At 40.8% G+C, this 23,023-nt stretch overlaps 1 protein-coding gene across 2 annotated transcripts in view; it reads left to right on the forward strand.

Annotated features, from left to right (window-relative positions):
• The first annotated feature begins 1,469 nt into the window (after positions 1-1,469).
• Positions 1,470-23,023, forward strand: part of LOC132821468 (membrane-spanning 4-domains subfamily A member 18-like) — a 59,937-nt gene continuing 38,383 nt past the window's right edge. Inside the window, exons 1-3 of one of the 2 annotated variants that reach the window (XM_060834061.1) lie at positions 1,470-1,653; positions 17,665-17,871; positions 22,783-22,911. In XM_060834061.1, the coding sequence (XP_060690044.1) occupies positions 17,677-17,871; positions 22,783-22,911 (324 nt within the window). In that variant the 5' untranslated portion in view covers positions 1,470-1,653; positions 17,665-17,676. The remainder of the gene's footprint in view (positions 1,654-17,664; positions 17,872-22,782; positions 22,912-23,023) is intronic. The other variant, XM_060834060.1, reaches the window with a different exon arrangement.

Below are 23,023 nucleotides of genomic sequence, written 5' to 3' on the forward strand. Positions count from 1 at the left end.
CTGAAACAAAAACAGAACATGCTGGAGAAGCTCAGCAGGTCAGGAATTGGGTTCTGATGAATAGTTACTGGACCTGAAACATAACTCGATTCTCTCCCCATACATGCTGCCAGAGCTGCTATGTTTCTGCAACAATTTCTGTTTCTGTTAGACTGAGAGGGGATATGATTGAGACGTATAAGATTATGAAAGGATTGGACACTCTGGCAGCAGGAAACATGTTTCCGCTGATGGGTGAGTGCCGAACCAGAGGACACAGCTTAAAAATACGGGGTAGACCATTTAGGACAGAGATGAGGAGCAACTTCTTCTCCCAGAGAGTGGTGGCTGTGTGGAATGCTCTGCCCCAAAGGGCAGTAGAGGCCCAGTCTCTGGATTCATTTAAGAAAGAGTTGGATAGAGCTCTCAAAGATAGTGGAATCAAGGGTTATGGAGATAAGGCAGGAAGCAGATACTGATTAGGAATGATCAGCCATGATCATATTGAATGGCGGTGCAGGCTCGAAGGGCTGAATGGCCTACTCCTGCACCTATTGTCTATTATCTAAATATAACTGTGGGGGTTGGGGGAAGAGAATGTAAGAAAAACAGATCAGACATAATGCAGTCAGTTTCTGAAATTATTGACTTTTATATTGGGATCTTGAGACTCTAAAATGCTGAAACAGAAAATTAAGTATTGTTCCTCAAGCTGCAGGAAACTCAGGACATGAATGTTAAGAGAAGATCCAAGTGGCTTATTGAAATGGCAAGCAACGGGAAAGTGAGGATCATTCCTATGGACAGAGTGGAGGTGTTCCACAAGTGGTCACCCAGTCTGCATTTGCTCTCCTCAGTGTAGAGGTAACTGCATTGTAAGCAATGAATGTAGTAGACTAGATTGAAATGAGAAAGTGAGGTCTGCAGATGCTGGAGAGCAGAGTTGAGAGTGTGGTGCTGGAAAAGCATAGCAGGTCAGGCAGCATCTGAGGAGCGGGAGAATCCATGTTTTGGGCATAAGCCCTTCATCAGGCATGAAATTGAAAGAAGTGCAAGTGAAATGCTGCTTCGCCTGCAAAGTATGTTTGGAGCCTTGGACAATGAGGAGAGAGGAGGTGAATGGGCAAGTGTTACATCTTGTTTGATTACAAGGGGAGTTACGTTGGGGAGTGAGGAAGGGTTAGGCGTGATCGAGGAATGACATGAAGGGAACAGTCCCTGCAGACTGCTGACATTGTTCTGGGAAAAGGGGGGAGATAGTATCGGCGACACAGCTAAATTCCCACTGACATAAGACTTTTTGATCACTTATTGTGGGTTTCCTTTCAGCAGACCACTGTTTGGCCTGCTTCCCGTCTCTTTGGTTGGGATTGATCTTTAAAAGTACAGAAAGGCCATGGGTCGTTCGGAAAACAGTTTCGAAGCTTCTGGCCAGCACATTGACTGGAGGCTAACTTTGCTGACTTCCTTCCCTCCAGTACACTCCTCCCACTGCTCACCCTGTAGATTCTGTCGTCAGCGAGCTGTCGCAGAATACGGGCGTTGGGAAATAATCGGACTGGTTCTTGGAATTGTCGAACTCAAGGGAAGTAAAACACAGCGAGACATTGGAACCAGACGAACAACTCAACGAAAGTCTGTTTTCACACAATCACGATCGACACAGGAAGCAAGGTATGTTACGTTTTATCGTTTGAGTATCGTAACCCAAAATGTTATTAGAATTCATTTTATCACTCGGCCATCTGAAAACATGCCTTACGTTATGTTGCCGTTTTCCAAGTCTCCCGAGGACAGATCAAATTTCGGTCATATTTCTGTTGTGAGATTCAACTAATTGAAAGAACTAAACTGACCAATTATAAATGTGTTCCGAACATTTCTTAACAGTCTTTTAATCAGTGCCCGTCTCTGTAACTTCTTTCACTCTGGTAACTTGTTAGCAGATTATCTGCCTCTGTCTGCAATGCACTGGATGTTTTGACTCAGCTCCGTTAGCAATGCGTGATTGGTGTGCAGTTTACTCCGAAGCTTTGTGTCTCGATTCCCAGTTATGAAATGTCCCTTTCACTGTTTTTATTTGTCTTACTGGAAGAGACTTTGGCGCTGGAACAAATCATTAGAGGCAGCACCACAGGGTAGACAAACAATGAAATCATCAACACAGCACAAGTGGGGAGTGGGTGCAGCTCCAATGACATTCTGAAAGCTTGATACCATCCAAGACAAAGCAGCCCACTTGATTGGCACCATATCCACAAACATCCACCCCCTCCACCACTGCACTCAGTAGCAGCATTATGTACTAAATACAAGATGTACTGCAGAAATTCACCAAAGATCCTCAGACAGCACATTCCAAACGCGTGACCACTTCCATCTGGTAGAGCAAGGACAGCTGATACATAGGAACACCACCACCTGCAAGTTCCACTCTATGCCTCTCACCATCCGGACATGGAAATATATCACAATTCCTGCTCTGTCGCTAGGTCAAAATCCTGGAAGTCCATTCCAAACAGCATGGTTGGTCAAACCACAGCAGTGTAGAAGGCAGCCAACTCCTCAAGGGCAACTAAAGATGGGCAATAAATGCTGACCAGCCAGTAATGCTCACATCTCAGGAATGAATAAAAAAAACGCAATGAGTATAAACACCAATATGGGCCAGGTGTTCCGAATGGCCTCCTATGTTGGAACTATTCTATGATTTGGGATCAAGTGAAGAACCAGAATTAATAGTTTGTAACATGGGAATATTCAACACATCTTCACCATTACAACAACCTAGAAGTTTGGCATTAAGTTCAAGAGAGAGCAAGATCCTTCATAAACACAAGTTTAAAATGTTTCTGAGGAAAATTTTAAAGGAATAGGCCATACGTTTAAACTGAGCTGAACTGTTTGCAGTGAATTTTTTAAAAAAGAGGTCTTTACAAACAAATATTTAACACAATATTTAATGCGCACACTTCAAGGGACATGTTCCTAACTGTTCACTCAAGTAACCACGGATGCTACGAAGGGTAAAATACAAGCTCTCATTCAATAAGTTAGTACATAAATGCCCTTAATACATTAAGAACAAAAGAGTAGCTAGGGAGAGTATGGGGCTCCTCAAAGATCAGCAAGGTGGCCTTTGTGTGGAGCTGCAGAAAATGGGGGAGATACTAAACATGTATTTTGCATCAGTATTTACTGTGGAGAAGGATATGAAAGACATAGAATGTAGGGAAATGGATATCATGAAAAATGTCCATATTACAGAAGAGGAAGTGCTGGATGTCTTGAAATGCATAAAGATGGATAAATCCCCACGATGTGAGCAGGTTACCCTAGAACTCTGTGGGAGGCTAGAGAAGTGATTGCTGAGTCTCTTACTGAAATATTTGTATCATCAATAGTCACAGGTGAGGTGCCAGAAGACTGGAGGTTGTCTAACGTGGTGCCCCTGTTTAACAAAAGTGGTAAGGACAAGCCAGGGAACTATAGACCAGTGAGCCTGATGTCAGTGGTGGGCAAGTTGTTGGAGGGAATCCTGAGGGACAGGATGCACCTGTATTTTGAAAGGCAAGGACTGATTAGAGGTAGTCAACATGGCTTTGTGCATGGGTAATTGAGTTGTTTGAAGAAGTAACAAAGAGGATTGATGAGGGTAGATATAATCTATATGGACTTCAGTAAGGTGTTTGACAAGGTTCCCCATGGGAGACTAGTTAGCAAGGTTAGATCTCATGGAAAACTGGGAGAACTAGCCATTTGGATACAGAACTGGCTCAAAGGTAGAAGACAGAGGGTGGTGGTGGATGGTTGTTTTTCAGACTGGAAACCTTTGAACAATGGAGTGCCAGAAGGATGGGTGCTGGGTCTACTCCTTTTCATCATTTATATAACTGATTTTGATGTGAACATAAGAGGTGTAGTTAGTAAGCTTGCAGATGACATCAGAACAGGAGATGTAGCAGACAGTGAAGAAATTTATCTCAGATTACAATGGGATCTTGATCAGATGGGCCAATGGGCTGAGAAGTGGCAGATGGAGTTTAATTCAGATAAATGTGAGTGCTGCATTTTGGGAAAGCAAATCTTAGCAGGGCTTATACACTTAATGGTAAGGTCCTAGGGAGTGTTGCTGAACAAAGAGACCTTGTAGTGCAGGTTCAAAGCTCCTTGAAAGTGGAGTCGCAGGTAGATAAGATAGAGAAGAAGGCATTTGATAAGCTTTCCTTTATTGACCAGAGTATTGAGTACAGGAGTTGGGAGGTCATGTTGTCTTTGTAAGGATGTTGGTTTGCCCACTTGCTAAATATTGTGTGTAATTTGTGTCTCCTTCCTATCAGAAGGATGTTGTGAAACTTGAAATGATTCAGAAAAGATTTACAAGGATGTTGCCAGGGTTGGAGGATTTGTGCTAAAGGGAGATGCTGAACAGGCTGAGGCTGTTTTCCTTGGAGCGTTGGAGGCTGAGAGTGACCTTATAGAGGTTTACAAAATTATGGGGGGCATGGATAGGATAAATAGACAAAGCCTTTTCCCTGGGGTTGGGAGTCCAGAACTAGAGGGCATAGGTTTAGGGTGAGAGGGGAAAGATATAAAAGAGACCTAAGGGGCAACGTTTTCACGCAGAGGGTGGTACGTGTATGGAATAAGCTGCCAGAGGAAGTGGTGGAAGATAGTACAATTGCAACATTTAAAAGGCATTTGGATGGGTTTATGAATAGCAAGGGTTTGGAGGGATATGGGCTGAGTTCTGGCAGGTGGGATTAGATTGGGTTGAGATACCTGATTGGCATGGAGGTGTTGGACCACAGGGTCTGTTTCTGTACTGTACATCTCTATGACTCTAAGTTGTTTACAAAACGCAAAAGATTCAATACTAAGCAGAATGCCATAAAGATATAAATCAATAAATCGCAAAGAAAAACATTAGAGATGAAACATAAAATAAACATTAAAAAAGTAACAGCGCTGTATTAAGACTTCCAAAAGGTGCCAGACAAGGTACCTCACAAAAGCTTAAAGGAGAATTGGCCCAATTGACAGGTAAACAGCAAGTGGGGATAATGATTTCTTTTTCAGGTTGACAATCCATGACCAGTGGGGTTCTGCAAGGATCAGTGTTGTGACCTCAACTGTTTACAATAAATGAGAAAGAAAGTGAATGTACTGTTGCCAAATCTATTGACACAAAAATAGGCAGAATGACAGATTATGAGAGAAAAAAAGTTTAGAAAGAGAGAGATTGATAGGTTGCGTAAGTGGGCAAAAAGTTGGCAAATGGAGCACAGTATGGGGAAATGTTAAGTTGTTCATTTTGGAATGGAGAACTAATCAACAGAATATATAAACAGAAGACTGCAGAAAGCCACAACACAAACAGACTTAGGCATACTTGAACATGATACACAAAAAGCTAGCAGATAGGTGCAGCAGATAATCAGGAAGGTTAATGGAATGTTGGTCCTTATTTCAAGCATGTTGGAGTATAAAATTCATAGAATCCCCACAGTGTAGGAGCAGGCCATTTGGCCCACCAAGTCCACACCAACCCTCTGAAGGGCATCCCACCCTGACCCACCCCCTACCCTCTCCATGTATATCCCTGGACATTACCAGCAATTTAGCCTGGCCAATCCACATAACTTGCAAATCTTTGGAGTGTAGAAGGAAGCAGGAGTATTGTTGTCTTGCTCCCCCCTCAGTCAAAGCAAAATGCTCAGAGACACAGTATAGTTTTACTACCTTCATCTTTACTCTGGGCCCTGGAAGGAGACAGAATGATTGCCCATGCGCAGGGACATGAGTTCACGGTCTTCTCTGGAACAGCCATTTCTCAATTAACTATATAGTCATTTTACAGGGAGGAGCATCCAGATAAGGCAACATACATAACAATTGGTTGACCGTTATAATCAATGAGGATCAGTAGCAGAGACCAAGCCCTTTATTGTTACACAATGAATGTTCTTAACCTTGTTAACTGGCTTCACATAGTGAATACATTTCACCTTATTAACTGACGTTCCATACTGAATGCTACCTCACCTCATTAAATGGAGCTACATAATGAATGCTTTTCCACCTTGTTAACCCATTACCCTTGCCTCCAGCGCCCCATTGTTAACTGTAAGTTATTATCTGATCTGAGTCATGCTCAGCTGAACCTCTTGTTTCACAATACTCAGAACATACCTCTCCCTGCCTGCTCATACCCTATACAAATTCTCAGAGTACCTGGAGGAAACTCATGCAGACATAGGGAGACTGTGTAAAGTCCACTCAGATAGTCGTTCAAGGCTGGAATGGAGCCCATGTCCTTGGTGCTGTGAGGCAGCAATGTTAACCATTGAGTCACCATGTGGCTGTTTTTTTAGACAGATAAGAGTAGGGAAATCTTATTGCAACTGTTCAAGGTGCTGGTGAGACCACATCTGGAGTACCATGAGCAGTTTTGGTTCCCTTATTTAAGAGAGCTTTGTTGGAGGCAATACAGAGAAGGTTCACTCAGATTATCTGTGGTATGAAGGGATTGTCTTATGAACAAGGCTAAACAGGTTGGGACACTGCTAACCGGAGTTTAGAAGAATGAAAGGTGATCTGATTGAAACATACAGGATTCTTAAGGGGCGTAACAAGGTAAATACTGAGAGGATGTTTCCCCTTTTGGAATAGTCTAGGACCAAACAATCCAGGGTCAGAATAACGGGGTTAAGACTGAGATATGAAGGAATGTCTTCTCTCAGAGGTTTTGAGCCTTGGAACTCCTTGCAAAGCGAGTTGTCAGGGCAGAGTCCTTGTGTATATTTAAGCCTGAGATTGATTAGTACAAGAATCAGGAATCATGGTGATAATGCAAGAAAGTGGACATGAGGATTGGCAAATCAGCTGTGAATGGTGGAGCACACTCAAGGGGCCCAATTGGCCCACTCCTCTTCCTATTCCTTGTGGTCTTAAAGACAAAAAGTGAATATTTTTGTAAATATATTTAGAAGAGGGAGGTAAGCGGAATTATTTGGGCCAATAATCACTTCACAAGGGATACAGTTTTTTTAAAAAAGTAACGACTGATGTATTGATTTTCAATTTCACTGGGAAACAGGGTGAAATACTTGTGAGAGAAGGTAAACTGAAATAAATCATTGGGAGGAGCAATCCATCATAATCTTTCAAAGCTCCAATCATTCCAGGATCATGTCATCAATGGGAAATTTACAAGTGTCACACTATTCTTTAGGGAGAATGGAACGAGAACCTGGGAAACTACAGGCTTGATACTTTAACAGTAATCATGCGGAAATGATTGAGATTTGTCATTAAGGGTGGGGTGATTGAAAACTTGCATCAATATGAGTTGATTAGGTCTGAGGAGCATTTGGGATTTATTTTGCAAAGATCACGAAGAAGGCAAGCGAGTAGGTTGTCTTGTTATTGTTTGTGGAGTTACAGAAGGCATTTGATGATATTCAACAGCATTAGCAAAAACAAAAGTACTCAGGCTAGGAGGCAACATACAGATTTAGTTGGAAATTGATTGTGAATGGTAGAGACAGCCTGTGGAAAATTATAGATGCTTTGAATACCAGGGTGTGATAAAAACAGGGCAATGTGCAGATAACTGTTTTTTCCCAGGAGCTATTCCAAGGTCTTAGGTTTCATTATATTTAGTAATAACTTGATGAAGGATTATAGCGATGTTGGTAAATACTTCAATTTAGGTTGCATCTAGCAATTGTAATGGGTAATGTACAGAATAAGTGAGTGATCCAAACTATGACACCAAAGCCTGATGTTGGAAAATGGGAGGTAATTTACACTGGACTGTAAGATAACTCCACAGAGACTGGCATCCTGTCACCAAGTCACCCTTTATTTACTTGTGGAGAGTCCTTGATACTGATCCAGCTTCTTCAGAGCCAGATCTCAGATTGAACAGAACATCTGACACTCCTGCATGTATTTTATTCTTTTCTTTCTCTTTTTCTTTGTTTTTGTTCTTTTTCTCTTTTTTTCTCTCTCTCTCTCGTGCCCCACACTACCACCTAACAGCGATAGTGCTTATTTTTCCCTGGCACCCATGTCAGGTCTGTGCAGGTTGGACACAGTGAAGAACAAGAAGAGTGTAAATCTTTATTTATATTCTACCACCAGGAAAAAAGGAAACATCCAAGTGGCCAGTGACAAGCAGTGACCTTCTCAACAAAGGGCAATGCTGCATGATCGAACAGTGAAGGGGAAGGCAGGGATTCAATCTAAATAGAGTTGGAGGGGGACACTGTTCATTTTCTTTTCTTTTTTAAACTCACTGACCTGACTGTGTGGTCCAAGCAGTTCAGAGGTCTGTCTCCCCTCCTTAAGAGTCCTTCACACACTGATCCAACTCCCTCAGAGTCAGCTCTCAGAATGGACAGAACCTCTGACCCTCCTTTTTTTTCCATTTTCCCCCCTAACAGTGATAGTGCTGTCATGTGTGTGCAGGTGTCGGACACAGCGAAAAACAACAAGTGTGTAAATCTTTATTTATATTCCACCACTAGGAAGAAGGGAAACATGTGAGTGGCCAGTGACAAGCATTGTCCTTCTCAACAAAGGCTATGTGACCGAAAAGTGAAGGGGAGGGCAGGGATTAAATCAAAATGGAGTTGGAGGTGGATACTCCTGTTCGTATCTGTCAGGCAGGTCTCCCCGATTGGACCAGATTAACGGCTTCAATCAGGGAAGTCACGTTCTGTGAGGTCCACCCGACTAACCTTGTTACAGTCATCATATCCCTTCCCCGCTGAGTCTGAGGACATGGTCCATTTTTTTTTAAGCTCCTCCTGGGACATTTTAGCACAGGGTTAGATTCCTCAAACTCTTCCATTGTGTACTATATGTAATTCATAGTATCTCGCATCTTACACATGGAGCATCTCGGAAGAAATAGATTCTGTATTCAGGTGGCAAAGGCATTGAGGTGGCAATATCCGTTGTGTCCATCTCAGATTCCAAACTATCTTCATTGCTTGATGGAGAGGGAGAACCCACATGTTCCAGAACAGTCAGAAGGGCTGGCTAGGAGCTGGGAACATTCTGTTCTTGCACCCTTTGTGAGTTTGCAGCTTTCGTACGGCCCATGTATTTGTTCAGGACCGTTGCTCTTACCCAAACTTTAAACATTCCTGGACCTGACCTTGCATTTACTATGCCTCTTACCCATACAGGGCCATTCCTGTGATTCCTACACCAAACATCATCTCCTGAAGTAAACTGACTCTCTTGCTTGGCAGAGTCTCGTGTCTGGTATTGGCATTTCCGATGCTGTTTCACCATGCTCCTCAAGTCTAGGAAGATTAGATTTAACCTGGTGTGAAGGCTGCTCTCCATTAGTAGTCCTGCTAGAGCTATCACTGTAGTTGCACGAGGGATGGTCCTGTCATCAAACAGGAACTGGGAGACTTTGGTATCTAATGAAGCCGTATGCTGTTTCTTTAAGTCTGCCTTCAATGTTTGAATTGTTGTGTCTGCCAGACCATTGAATGATGGATGGTATCAATCTGTCCTTATATGTCGACATTGTTCAGGACTTGCTGTACATGATTAGACCTCTTAGTATTTGAGAGCTGATGCATAGTGCTTTATATTGTAAAGTCATCAATCCTGATTCTGACCTTATGATGAAGAGAATGCTGAAGGTGGTTAGCCCAGGACATTACCCTAAGGAGCTCTTGTAGTGAGCTTCTGGAACTCAGATAATTCACCTCCAATAGCTACAATCAATCTCTTTTAAAGTCAGCTTGACTCCAACCAGCTGAAAGTGTCCCCTGTTTGCCACTGACTTCAATTTCTGATAATCTCTTCGTACACATTAGCAATTGAAGAGTGAAATGATCTGATCTGATCAAGGTGTTGAAAATGTTTAAAGAGTTTGGAAGGGTTGATGCAGAAGATTGTTTCTCCGGTGGTGGTGATGACCTAGATCAAGGCAACACAATATTAAAATTACAGTGAATCTATTCAGGAGTTAAATCGGGAAGCACACTTTCACAAATTACACAATGCAGTTCTGAAACTATAATCCTTAAAACTGTGAGTGCTGAATCAATGCAAGTTTTCAAGGTTGAGACAGTTGGATTGTAATTCACAGGTCGCTGAGAAAATCTTAATGTGATTAGGCAGAATCAGAATGTACTTATGAAAGGGAAAACATATTTGTTTCATTTGTTAGAGCTCTTTGAGGAAGTAACACATGACGTAGATAACAAAGAACTAACAATGTAAGGCCCACTGTCAAGGAAAGACCGCCAGCATTTTTAAAGATCCATCCCATCCTGGCAATGCTTTTCTACAACCTTGACCATTAGGGAAAAGGTACAGAAGCCTGAACTCACGCACCAGTTGGTTTCGAAACAGTTTCTACCCTACTGTTGTTAGAATACTGTCAAAAGTGTGGTGCTGGAAAAGCGCAACCAGTCAGATGAGGAGCAGAAGACTCAACGTTTCATGCATAAGCCCTTCGTCATGAATGAGGCTTGTGGGTCAGGGCTGAGAGATAAATGGGAGGGAAGTGGGGTTGGGGGGAGGTAGGGGGGAAAGCGATAGGTGGATGAAGGTGAGGGAGAAGGTGAAAGGACACAGAGGTCTGGAGGGCGGTGCCGAGTTGGAGGCTTGGGCCTGGGATAATGTGCAGCGAGGGGAAATGAAGAAACTGTTGAAATGCACATTTATCACATGAGGTTGCAGGGTCCCAATGTTGTTAGAATATTGAATTGACTCACAAACTTTGAACATTAGCCTGTACCTGTGTTTTTGTTTTTGCCGCTGTTTACCTATTATTTACTTATCCATGCTATTTAACTATGTGATCTGTCTGTATTGCTCACAAGACAAAGCTTCCACTGTGCCTCGGTACACGTTAGAATAAATTCAATTCAATCCTTAGATTTTCAGAAAGCATTTGATTAAGTAATGGTGGAGTGTTGCTTTTCGGACTGGAGGTCTATTACCAGTGGTGTTCACAGAGATCACCTCTGGGTCCTCTTTTGTTTCTAATTTATATAAATGATTTGGATGAGAATATAGAAGATGCGGTTATTAAGTTTCCAGCCAGCAACAAAACTGGTGCCACAGTAGACAGTGAAAAACATTTTCTAACGTTTCAAAGGGATCCTGATCAAATGGGTCAATGGGCTGAAAGAAATGACATATGGAGTTCAATCTTGATAAATGCGAGGTATTACATTTTGGTACAGCAAACAAGGATAGGGCTTATGCAGTACATGGGTAGCGTTGTAGAACAGAGGGACCTAGGTGTGCAGGTGCATAATTTTTTGAAGTTGGCATCAGCGTATAGACAGGGTTGTTAAATAGCATGTTTGTCTTCATTGCTCAGACCTTTGAGTATTGGAGTTGAGAAGTCAACCTGAGGTTGTACAGGATATCGGTGAGGCATCTTCTTGAATACTGTCGCTCAGTCATATGAAGGATATTATCAAGGCTGGAGAGGATCCAGAAGAGATTTACCAGGATGTTGCTGGAATGGAAGATTTGAGTTATAAAGAAAGGCTGGATAGGCTGGGACTTTATTCCCTGGAGCATAAGAGATTGAGAGGCGATCTGATTGAAGTTTATAAAATAATGAGAGTTAAAGATATAGTTAATGGTAGTTGTCTTTTCCAAAGGAGGAGGAATTTTGTGAGTGGGGGCACATTGTTAAGGTGAGAGGAGAGATATTTACAAAATGGCATAAGTCAATTTTTTTACACGGGGGTGATTTGCATGTGGAATGAACATCCTGGGGAAGTGGTGGGTGTGGGTATGATTACAATGTTTAAAATTCATTTAGATAGATGCATCTAAAGGTTTGGAATAGGAAAGGTTTGGAAGAATATGGTCCAGGAACAGACAGGTGGGACTAGTTTATTTTGGCATTATGTTCAGCATCGACTGGTTAAACTGAAGGGCCAATTTGCATGCTTTATGACTTTAAGATGTGTAAACTGTTTAAATAATTTCTCACATCAAAAGGTTGCTGTGCAAAGTAAGTGCTCATGTTGCAGGAGGTGATATTTTAGCTTGGATGAAGTAGTGGTTGGCCCTTTGGAACTGGACAATGAGCATAAATGGATTGCTTTCATGTTGGTAGGATGCTGTGCTAAAGGGATCAGTGTTGGGACCTCAGTTGCAAACAGTTTATTTCAAAGATCTGGATGAAGGAATGGAATGTATGGCTGCTCAGTTTGATGATGATAATATACATAAAGGACCATAAGTTGTGAGGAGTACAAAAAGAGTCTAACAGATGGAGTATAATATGGGAAAGCATGAGCTCGTCCACTTTGGCAGAAAGAAGAGAAAAGTGGTATACTGTTTATGTGGAGAGAGATTATGCAACCTAGGGTACATCTGAGAGCCTTGGTACATGAATCTCATGAAATTATTATGTTGGTATAGCACATGATTTGGCAGACAAATGGACTGTTGTCATTTATTCTATAGAAAGGACTAACAAAGTAGGAAAGTTTTCCTATTGTTTAACAGAACGTTATACGGAGTACTGTGAGCAGTCTATTCCTCCTTATTTAAGACAACGAGTTAAAACCAGTACAGCATACATTTGGTCCCTTCATTCGGCTGGTGCCTATGATGGGGTGGTCAGCCTATGAGGAAAATTTGGAGAGGCTGCACTTGTACCCATTGGAGGGTAGAAGAATGGGATATCATTGTTAATGCAATATGTTGATCCTGAGGGATAGATGCTGAAAAGATGTTTCCCCTCGTGGGAGAGATTCATACCAGAGGACATGGTTGGAAAGTAAGGGATCTCCTATTTAAGACTGAGATGTGGAGATTTTTTTGTCTTGAGAGTCTTTGGAACTCTCTTACCACAGAGTGATGGAGGTGGCCTTATTGAAAATATTTAAGGTAGAGGCAGATTTCGAACTAATACTGGCATTAATGGTTATCAGGGGTGGTTGGAATAAGGAATTGCAACAATTTGATCTGTCATGATTTTAAAGAATTGTGGAGCAGTAGAGAGTCAAATGGATTATGTCTTTTAATTTGTATTAAAGTCTATCGGAGGATATGAAGTAACAGTGGCTAAGTGTAACTGAGGGCAGATAAACCATCTAATTGAATGGCACGTCAAACTCAAGAACTTAAATGCCTATTCCTGTTCCTATGCCAATTGAATATCTAAGTGACCCAATATTCATTTGTCATTTAATAGTCACAACCAATGTTCCTGGTGAAAGAGGCTGGACATGATTGATTGTAGTGAAACCTTATGATTTCTCATTTAACTCCTGGTTATTGGTAATGCATTAAAAGGAGGTGGAAAATGCAGAGTGAATGGGAAAGAGTAAAGGAGTGGACTGATTTAAAAGAGTCTGCATAATTGAATGGGGCTGGATGGATTCATGTGTGCTGAATGATTATGAGCATTATATCACCTCAATTATTAGCCCTTCTGAGATCAGTTAACTCAGTCTGTCAACAGAATATCATGATTTGGAGATACCGATGTTGGACAGGGGTTTACATAATTAAAAATCACACAACGCCAGGTTATGGTCCAACAGGTTTAATTGGAAGCACATTAGCTTTCGGAACGTCGCTCCTTCAGGTGGTAGTGGAGGGCTCAATCCTAACACACAATCCTGACTGAAATTATACATTGAAAAATTGATTGTTAAGTCTTTAAACAGATGAAGACTTAACAATCAATTTTTCAATGTATAATTTCAGTTACATCACAGTGTAAAGTTTTGCTATAAATTCTGTGTGTTAGGATTGAGCCCTCCACTGTCACCTGATGAAGGAGCAGTGCTCCGAAAGCTAATGTGCTTCCAATTAAACCTGTTGGACTATAACCTGGTGTTGTGTGATTTTTAACAGAATATCAAATACAATTTGTTTCTATTTTGGGGCCTGAAGCGAAGGATCAGCAACACAAAATGGACTGTCTTTACATCTTAAATAATTTTCAGCCCTTTAACACAATATGTAATTCATTTGAAGTAGTGATATATTCAAGACCGGAATTGTCGTACTGTCTAACTGAGAATCAGATGAAGGAAATGCAAATGTGGATTCAATGATATTGAGTTAAAAAATGAGACTCTGGGCAATCTAGGTTTCAATGGATGTGTACGAGTGCTTTGCAGTTAGCCATGTCAGTTTTTTTTGACAATGTACATGACTAAATACTTACTTTGTCACTGAACTTTCTGCATACTGACAGAGGATAAATGGTTGTCAAAGCAAATTGGTTTATTTCCTTCAGTGATATAGGTTCCTGAATATAAGATGAGAGTTCCTGTCCTGATGGAGAGCTCTGTTCCTCAAATCCTTATGTAAATCTTCCTGACTAGAACCACTAATTGCTTGATAATTTGCCAAAATTAAACTAACAGTTATACTAATTATGTTAATTAATTTGAAGGGCTCTCTCAATATCTCAGTGCCAAATTAATCATTATATAATGTTGGAAATGCCTGTATGATATTAGTTTGATTTTAAGTCAGGAACATTAAGTTAGGAAGATGCATGTTAACCAATGAGTAGCTGAGCTGTGGAAAAATACACCAGATCCAATGTTGATCGATTGTTGAACTAGCTTAATTTCAGACTAAAGGACATGTAACGTCTGACCACTGGTAGATTTAAGATAGTGAGTCCATATCCAACTTGAGGTGATGCCATGGGTTGATTTCCAGTGATCTGCCCATACTCTGTGCTCAGAAAAGCAAATGGATGCTAGCTAATGTGGGATCTTGATCAAATAACAACCAAAATTGGTGAGTAGCGAAAATAGCCTCTTTTATTCCGCAATCACAGCACAAGTTTGAGATGGCAATAGAATCCTGAAATACACTTTTACAAGGGCCCCTTTATACACAATTATTACATATATTAAAATTCTATTACTGTGGTGTTGCATTGTTTTAATTATCGTACACAATCATTTGAAGGGCTTCTGTCCTAGGAGACAGGAAATGGGTTAAAATGTGCTAAATGCTGGCTGCTACTTCTGATGGGATAAAGAATGTGTCTGATCTGCTTCCTAACTAAGAACTGTTAGTCCTTTTGTCTTTTTAAGTTAATAAATGTTAGTCAAAATCCTAGGCCCACATGCTCTAAGGAAGTTAGAAATTGTGCCTGTACTTAATAAAAGAATAAAGGATATTAAAACGATTACTGCAGCTGGGTTGTGAGACAGATTTACTATTTACAGGTATGAGTTTTATTCATTCCTGCAATTTCATGGAAGCACTGTTTTGTCAATTAGTTTATTGCAGGGATAATGGCCCAGTTAAAAGCTATTTAACAGGTACATATTAATTGGGAATCTATTCAGATCCAGGAGATGGTTGGTAAGGGCTGATTAGTATTATAATGTTTCGTGGAGACTTGATAGGTATGGTGTTGTTCTGTACACTGCACTTATTCAGAGGTAAACACTGATAATAATCCAGTGAGTAGCTGAGCTGAGAAGGAAATCACCATATCCAATGTTGATCCAATGTTGAACTCATTTAATTTCAGATTGAAGGGCGTGTAACGTCTGACCACAGTTAGGTGTAGGGCGGTGGGTACATATCCAACTTGAGGAGATGCCAAAGTTTGATTTCCAGTGATCTGCCCATACTCTGAGCTCAGGAATGCAAATGGATGCTAGCTACCTGTAACCTTGCTATATCCAAGCCAGCAAGGATTCGGAGTTGGAGGAAGAAGCAAGAAAAAGTTAGGTTGCTGGATATCTTCACATTCTTAATTTTATAAATCTGTAACTTGTAAATGAATTATTCTAACTTTCAAGCTTATACTGTATTTACTTACAACATGGAAGATTTTATATTTAGGTTTTATTCCCACGTGTACTCAAGTACGAGGTACAATAGTACAGTGATAAGTGTACAATGTCGCCACATACGGAGCCATCTTAGGGCAAAGTACCCAAGTACAGAAATAGAAAAATAAAGAAATAAGTTAAAAAGTTCAGCACTACAATCTTCTTAGCACAAAAGTAGAAAAACAAATAAATAAATTTAAAATTCCAAACATTACAGTCCATTTTTAAACCACGGGCCTGAAAAAGTTCCAAGCTGGGTTTCCCTCAAGAAGGCTTGCTCTCCCCTGCTCTGGTCATGCTTTAATCTGCACTAGGCTAAGACCCACCCGGTAACACTAGGCTTCACCACCACTCACAAGGCTTCAGGCCAGACCACCGCATGGCAACTCCTGCCATCCCTCTTAGCCGAACTCCACTACTGCCATCCTTTGCTGCCTCCCCATTGCCACCATCTGGGCTTACGATAGGCCACAACTGCTGCCTTGCTCCATTACTGTTGCTGCCCCCAGGGCCTCAAAGGCAAGTAGGAAACACTGAAAACCAAAAATAAATTGAAAAAGGAAGATAAAACAGAAATAAAAGGGAAATTGGGCAGAATAGATATGATCTGGGCCCAAGGGCCTGAACTCTGTCTACTGTATCACTACTTGGAGGAGCCGGTGTTGGGTTGGGTGGACAAAGTTAAAAATCACACAGCACCAGGTTGTAGTCCAACTGGTTTATTTGGAACCACTAGCTTTTGGAGCACTGCTCCTTCATTACGTCCTTCATCAACCACCTGACAAAGGAGTGCCCCTCGCAAAGCTGATGCTTCCAAATAAACCTGTTGGACTATAACCTGGTGTTGTGTGATTTTTAACTTACTCCACCACTACCACCATGGATTTACCATCACAAGGTGGGAACCATCATAACATTTCAGAAGCATTTGGATGATGATTTGAGCACCATTGCATCTGCTGCTGTTCCAGCCCTTCCCCTGTCAGACCCTGTCTCACCTGTGGGACCTGAGTGTGGGCAGAGGGGATGGTGCAATTTTATCCCTAGAACCAGAAATTAAATGGAAACAAAGAGAAAACAAAGTGTTGCACCCACAGCTGATGAACAGAGGAGGAAGTTTCAGTCTGGGTGAAGTTCAATCTTCATTCAGAGAGAGGGGAGTAGCAGCAACAGCACCTTTGTTGAGCAGGAATGCTTCAATGAGAAAATGAACATATAAACTTTCAACGTTTGGGCTTCACTATAATTTTAAGAGTCCAAATATCCTTGTCAAGTATTATTCATCCAAGTGTCTTTAGATCCTAGTGTGACATTTCTAGTCCATGACCACATGGTATTCTGTTTCATGTATTGTACTGGAAAATATGCTGTCAAAGATTATATTCTGTGAACAATCGCACCTTATAACTATGTTGAAGTGGGTATTGGAGATGCTGGAGATCAGAATCAAGAATAGAGTGGTACTGAAAAAACACAGCAGGTCAGGCGGCATCCGAGGAGCAGGAAAAGTTCACGTTTCGGGCAAAAGCCCTTCATCATCATTCTGGATGAAGGTCTTTTGCCCGAAGCATTGATTTCTCCTGCTCCTCAGATGCTACCTGACCTGCTGTGCTTTTCCAGCAACACTCTAATCCTGCACCTTATAATTATATCCAGTATTTTTCCAGAATTTTTCTGGATCTCATATTTCCAAAGTAGATACAAATATTTATTCTCCATGTACTTTTATTTTATTCGGAATTGCCTTTAGTTTTTGCACAAGATTGCAGTTAATCAATGTAAATTGAAGTAGATGATAGAGAATTGGCTAGGCAATCAGAGAGAATTTACGCATTCTATATTTTTTTTCCAGACAATTGTGAAAATGGTTGACATTCTGAAGAATATTGGAAATAACCTGACACCAAACCAACTCCCACCACCTCAGGTGCTACCCAGTGGTCCTGAATTGGTGCAATATGTGGAAAATGGTCCTTTGAACCAAAGCATAGCGAAAATGCTTACACAGAATAGTGCCGGAGTACAGGAAATGCTCAAAGCAAAGTTCAAGTTCCTGGGTGTAAGTGCAGTTCACAAAATGAGACTTGTTTATATTTTAGCCCAAAACATTTTTTTCAACATTATGAAATGGTATGGGCATGAATTGCCTGGGGTTACTTTGACATAACTGAAAGACATTACCCAGTGATAGTGGATTAATTATTACTGAAGACAAGTAATCCAGAGACCTGGACTGATGATTTGGAAATAGGATCACTGGGGTAATAACTTTCAATTAAATATATTTGGAATCAGTCATGATTGTGATAAGTTAATTGTATTGTCTCAAAACCTCATCTAGTTCACACACGTTCTTTTGTGAAGGAAATTAGCCAAAAGATAAAAGGTAAGTACGAATAGGTTCCAGAACTTGTCAGGCCTGTGTATAACTCCACACTCACAGCAATGTGATCTATTTTATCTGCTTTCTCAAATTGCTGAGCAAGCTGTTTAGTTGTATTAAACCCTAACACTCTCCCAGAAAGGGGATGGAAGAATTGCTGCCAAGGATTGTGCTGCTATCGCCAAGATACTGTCACTGGGACAAACTTCTAACCATCTGCAACATTTCCGACTGCATGCCAAGCTTGGGTTCCTTGCTGTCCTGGTGACAATCTTGCAGATAACTTCAGTGCAGTATTTTTGTTTCCAGTTGTTGCCATGAATGAGTATTTCTAGGGAATTTTTTAAAAAATGCAGTTTTCAAGTTTAATACTTTTACTGTAATGTTTTGTATTTTGTTTTTTTAGCAATTGAGCTGTGTTGCATAGCACCTTTTGTCATTGATTCTGAGACTAAGGTCCTACATCTAAATAAAGGAAACAATGATGTGAGTTAGATATGATTTATAGGGGAACATGACTGCGGATAGGAAATGACAAACATTTAAACACCTCATCAATGTACAACACTAATTCATCATTATTGTCTGGCACAAAAGTAAAATAGAAAGATGGCCTAAAAATGGCTAACAAAGGAAACTGGGGACGATATTATGAAGAGGCACACAAATTGATCAAAAAAAGCAACAGACGTGAAGATTGTAAACAGTTTCGATTCAGCAAGGGAGGAAAAAAAAAGAGTTTGATTATGAAGCGGAAAAGTGAGTACAAGAGTAAGTTTAGGGGGAGCACACAAACTGAGTGTAAAAGTTTCTGTAAGTATGTGAAGAGAAGAAGATTAATGAAGCCAAATGTTGGTACCTTACAGTCATAAAGTTATAATGGAGAACAAAAGGAAGGGAAAACCAATTAAATACACATTTTGGTTGTGTCTTCACAAAGGAGGATGCAAATAATATCCCAACAATGATGGAATATTGAGAGTCTATGAGAGAGAGGAACTGAATGAAACCAGTATTAATGGGGAAATGGTGTTCCGGAAATTGATTGGATGAAAGGCTAAAAAATCCCTCGGCCCTGATAGTCTACATCCCAGAGTATTTAAGGAAATGGCCTGAGAAACAGTGGCTGCTATAGTGGTTATCCGTCAAGATTCCATAAACTCTGGAACAGTTCCTATAGCTTAGATAGTAGCTAATATACCCCATTTGTTAAAAAGAAGACAGTGAGAAAGCAGGAAATTATAGAATAATATGTCTGATGTCAGCAGTGAGGAAAATTATAGGATTCATTTTAAAATATTTAATAGTAAAGCGCTTGGAAAATGAAGACATGATCAAACAAAATCAGCCTTGATGAAAAGGAAACCATGCTTAGAGTCATAGAGATGTACAGCATGGAAACAGACCCTTCGGTCCAACCCGTCCATGCCGACCAGATATCCCAACCCAAACTAGTCCCACCTGGCAGCACCCGGCCCATATCCCTCCAAACCCTTCCTATTCATAAACCCATCCAAATGCCTCTTAAATATTGCAATTGTACCAGCCTCCACCACATCTCCTGGCAGCTCATTCCATACACGTACCACCCTCTGCATGAAAAGGTTGCCCCCAGGTCACTTTTATATCTTTCCTGTCTCACCCTAAGCCTATGCCCTCTAATTCTGGACTCCCCGACCCCAGGGAAATGACTTTGTCTATTTATCCTACCCATGCCTCCCATAATTTTGTAAACCTCTATAATGTGTCCCCTCAGCCTCCGACGTTCCAGGGAAAACAGCCCCAACCTGTTCAGCCTCTCCCTGTAGCTTAAATCCTCCAACCCTGGCAACATTTTTATAAATCTTTTCTGAACCCTTTCAAGTTTCACAACATCTTTCCGATAGGAAGGAGACCAGAACTGCATGTAATATTCCAACAGTGGCCTAACCAATGTCCTGTACAGCCACAACATGACTTCCCAACTCCTATACTCAATAATCTGACCAATAAAGGAAAGCATACCAAATACCTTTTTCACTATCCTGTCTCCCTGCGACTCCACTTTCAAGGAGCTATGAACCTGCACTCCAAGGTCTCTTTGTTTAGCAACACTCCCTAGGACCTTACCGTTACGTGTATAAGTTCTGCTAAGATTTGCTTTCCCAAAATGCAGCATTTCACATTTATCTGAATTAAACTCCATCTGCCACTTCTCAGCCCATTGGCCCATCTGGTCCAGATCCTGTTGTAATCCGAGGTAACCCTCTTCGCTGTCCACTACACCTACAATTTTGGTGTCATCTGCAAACTTACTAACTGTAACTCTAATGCTCGCATTCAAATCATTTAAATGACAAAAAGGAGAGGACCCAGCACCAAACCTTGTGGCACTCCACTGGCCACAGGCCTCCAGTCTAAAAAACAACCCTCACCACCACCCTCTGTCTTCTACCTTTGAGCCAGTTCTGTATCCAAACTGCTTGATAAACCTAGTGAAATTTTTCAAGGATGTAATTCATAGAATTGATAAGGGGGAGCCAGCTGATGTTGGACTTTCAAAAGGATAAGACTGAACTTTGGAGATTAGTGTTTAAAATTAAAATACTTGGGATTGGTGATAGTGTTCAAACATGGATAGAGAACTAGTTGGCAGACAAAGAACAAAGAGTTAAAATAAACAGATCTTTTTTTCGGAGTGGCAACCAGTGACTAATAGATCCTGCTGTTCACAATACATGTCAATGTTTAGGTGAGGGCACTGAATATAATAATCTCCTAGTCTGCAGATGACACAAACCTGAGTAGAAGGGTAAAGAGGAGAATAGAGAGGTGGTTTCAGTGTGATTTAAACAGGGTGACTGAGTGGGCACCTGCATGGCAGATGAAGTATAATGTGGATACATGTGAGATTATCCACTTTTGTAGCAAAAACAAGAAGACATATGCTTATCTGAAAGGTGATAGATAGGGAAATGGGGAGGTACACCAAAACTTGGATGTCCTTGTACACCAAATGCTGAAAGTTAGCATGTAATTGCAGTAGGCTGTGAAGAAGACAAATGGTACGTTGGACTTCGTGATGATGTGTTGCTGGAATCGAAGAACACACAGAGCATCATGTGCAGTTTTGGTCTCTCTCCCTGAGGAAGTTGCTCTGGCTAGAGAAAGAGGAAAATGAAATTTTACCAGATGGATTTTTGAGATGGCAACACTGATGTATGAAGAGAAACTGAATCGGCTGGGACTATATTCACCAAACTTCAGAAGAATGAGGGGATTTCATAGAAGTAGAAATAAAATGCAAACAGGACTATTCAGAGTAAATGCAGGAAGGGCAGTCCCAGTGACTATGGAATCCAGATCCAGAGGTCATAGTCTAAAGAGATGGGATAGGCCATTTAGTGTTGAGATCTGGAGAAGTTTCTTCACCCAGAGTGTGGTGAGTCTATAGAATTCTCTGCCACAGAATGCTGTTCTCTGCCACAGAAAGCAGGAAAAACATTGGATGGTTTCAAAGAACACAGTTCTTAAGAGTTAAAGTGATTAAAAGATGTAGAGAAAGTGAGAACAGGATATTGAGTTGAATGACCAACCCATGATCCTATTGAATGGTGGAGTGGGCGCAAAGGGTTGAGTGGTCTTTTTCTGCTAAATTGTCTATGGTTCTATTCCTGAAAGGATGGTGGGAGCAGATTCAGCAATTGTTTCAAAAAGCAATTGGAGTTATAGTGAAAAGTTAAAAAGTAAAGCAAAATTGTAGGGAAGGTTGCTGATAGAGCAGAACTAATTGGAGTTTTCTTTCAAAGAGCTGGCACAGCATGGGAGACTGAATGGACTTCTGCTGCTGATCAATTCCATAATTTTTTTTGAGTGAGGAAAGTTTCCATCTTTACAACCAGTGCATTAAGTACTATTCGAAAAACCCAGTGAAGAAAATTGTACATCCCTTTTGGAACTTACTGGATTATCTTAGTGAAAACATCAGTGGATGCAGAATTAGACAGAATATTAGGCCCACCAGAATTTATTTAATAAATACTGCACAGATAATGATTTGCCACAACATCATGACATCAGTTAAACAAACATTCTTCTTTAAAAAGATGAGGTCAACCACCTTCCATAAAGACATTTCTGGTTGTGCCACAATGATAATGTTATTTTAATAATGAAGTTAATTATACTGGAGAGAAGATGGCACAAATTATTCTGCTTTGCTTTTCAGTTTTTACAATAAATCTAAATAAATTATTAATTCAGATTCAAGAATTCAAATTCTTGATGAACTGGATAAATTGCAGTTTAGTAACAAATGGTGCTGAAAATTAGATTCTTTCTCTGTAGTCCCAATTTTGCATCACATTGGCAAATTGAAACTAGTGACTTTATAAGATCAATTTATCCAAAGATGTGCAGGTCAGGTGAATTGGCCAGGCTAAATCACCCGTAGTGATATGTGCATTAGTCAGGGGTAAATGTAAGGGAATAGGCCTGGGTGGGTTACCCTTCTGAGGGTCAGTGTGGACTTGTTGGGCCAAAGGGCCTGTTTTCATACTGTAGGGCATTTAATCTAACCTAATCAACGCAACTTTCTGGTTCTTGCAGGCGACAGAGATCGTGACTGGTGTAATCGGCATGATCATTGGAATAGTGAAAATGTGCATTTTGTCAAGTCGAAATCGCTTCTATGACTTTGCCCTAGTAATCGGGACACCCTGGTGGACTGGAGTTCTAGTAAGAACTACTGACAAATATGTTAATGTGAAGTTGCAGAGATTTTGTATATGCCAGATGCTCAAAAGTTACACTTGGTAGCAACATGCATTGTCTACTTTCCACACAATAT

Source organism: Hemiscyllium ocellatum, chromosome 13 (assembly GCF_020745735.1).
Source record: "Hemiscyllium ocellatum isolate sHemOce1 chromosome 13, sHemOce1.pat.X.cur, whole genome shotgun sequence".
Classification (NCBI taxonomy): Eukaryota; Metazoa; Chordata; class Chondrichthyes; order Orectolobiformes; family Hemiscylliidae; genus Hemiscyllium; species Hemiscyllium ocellatum.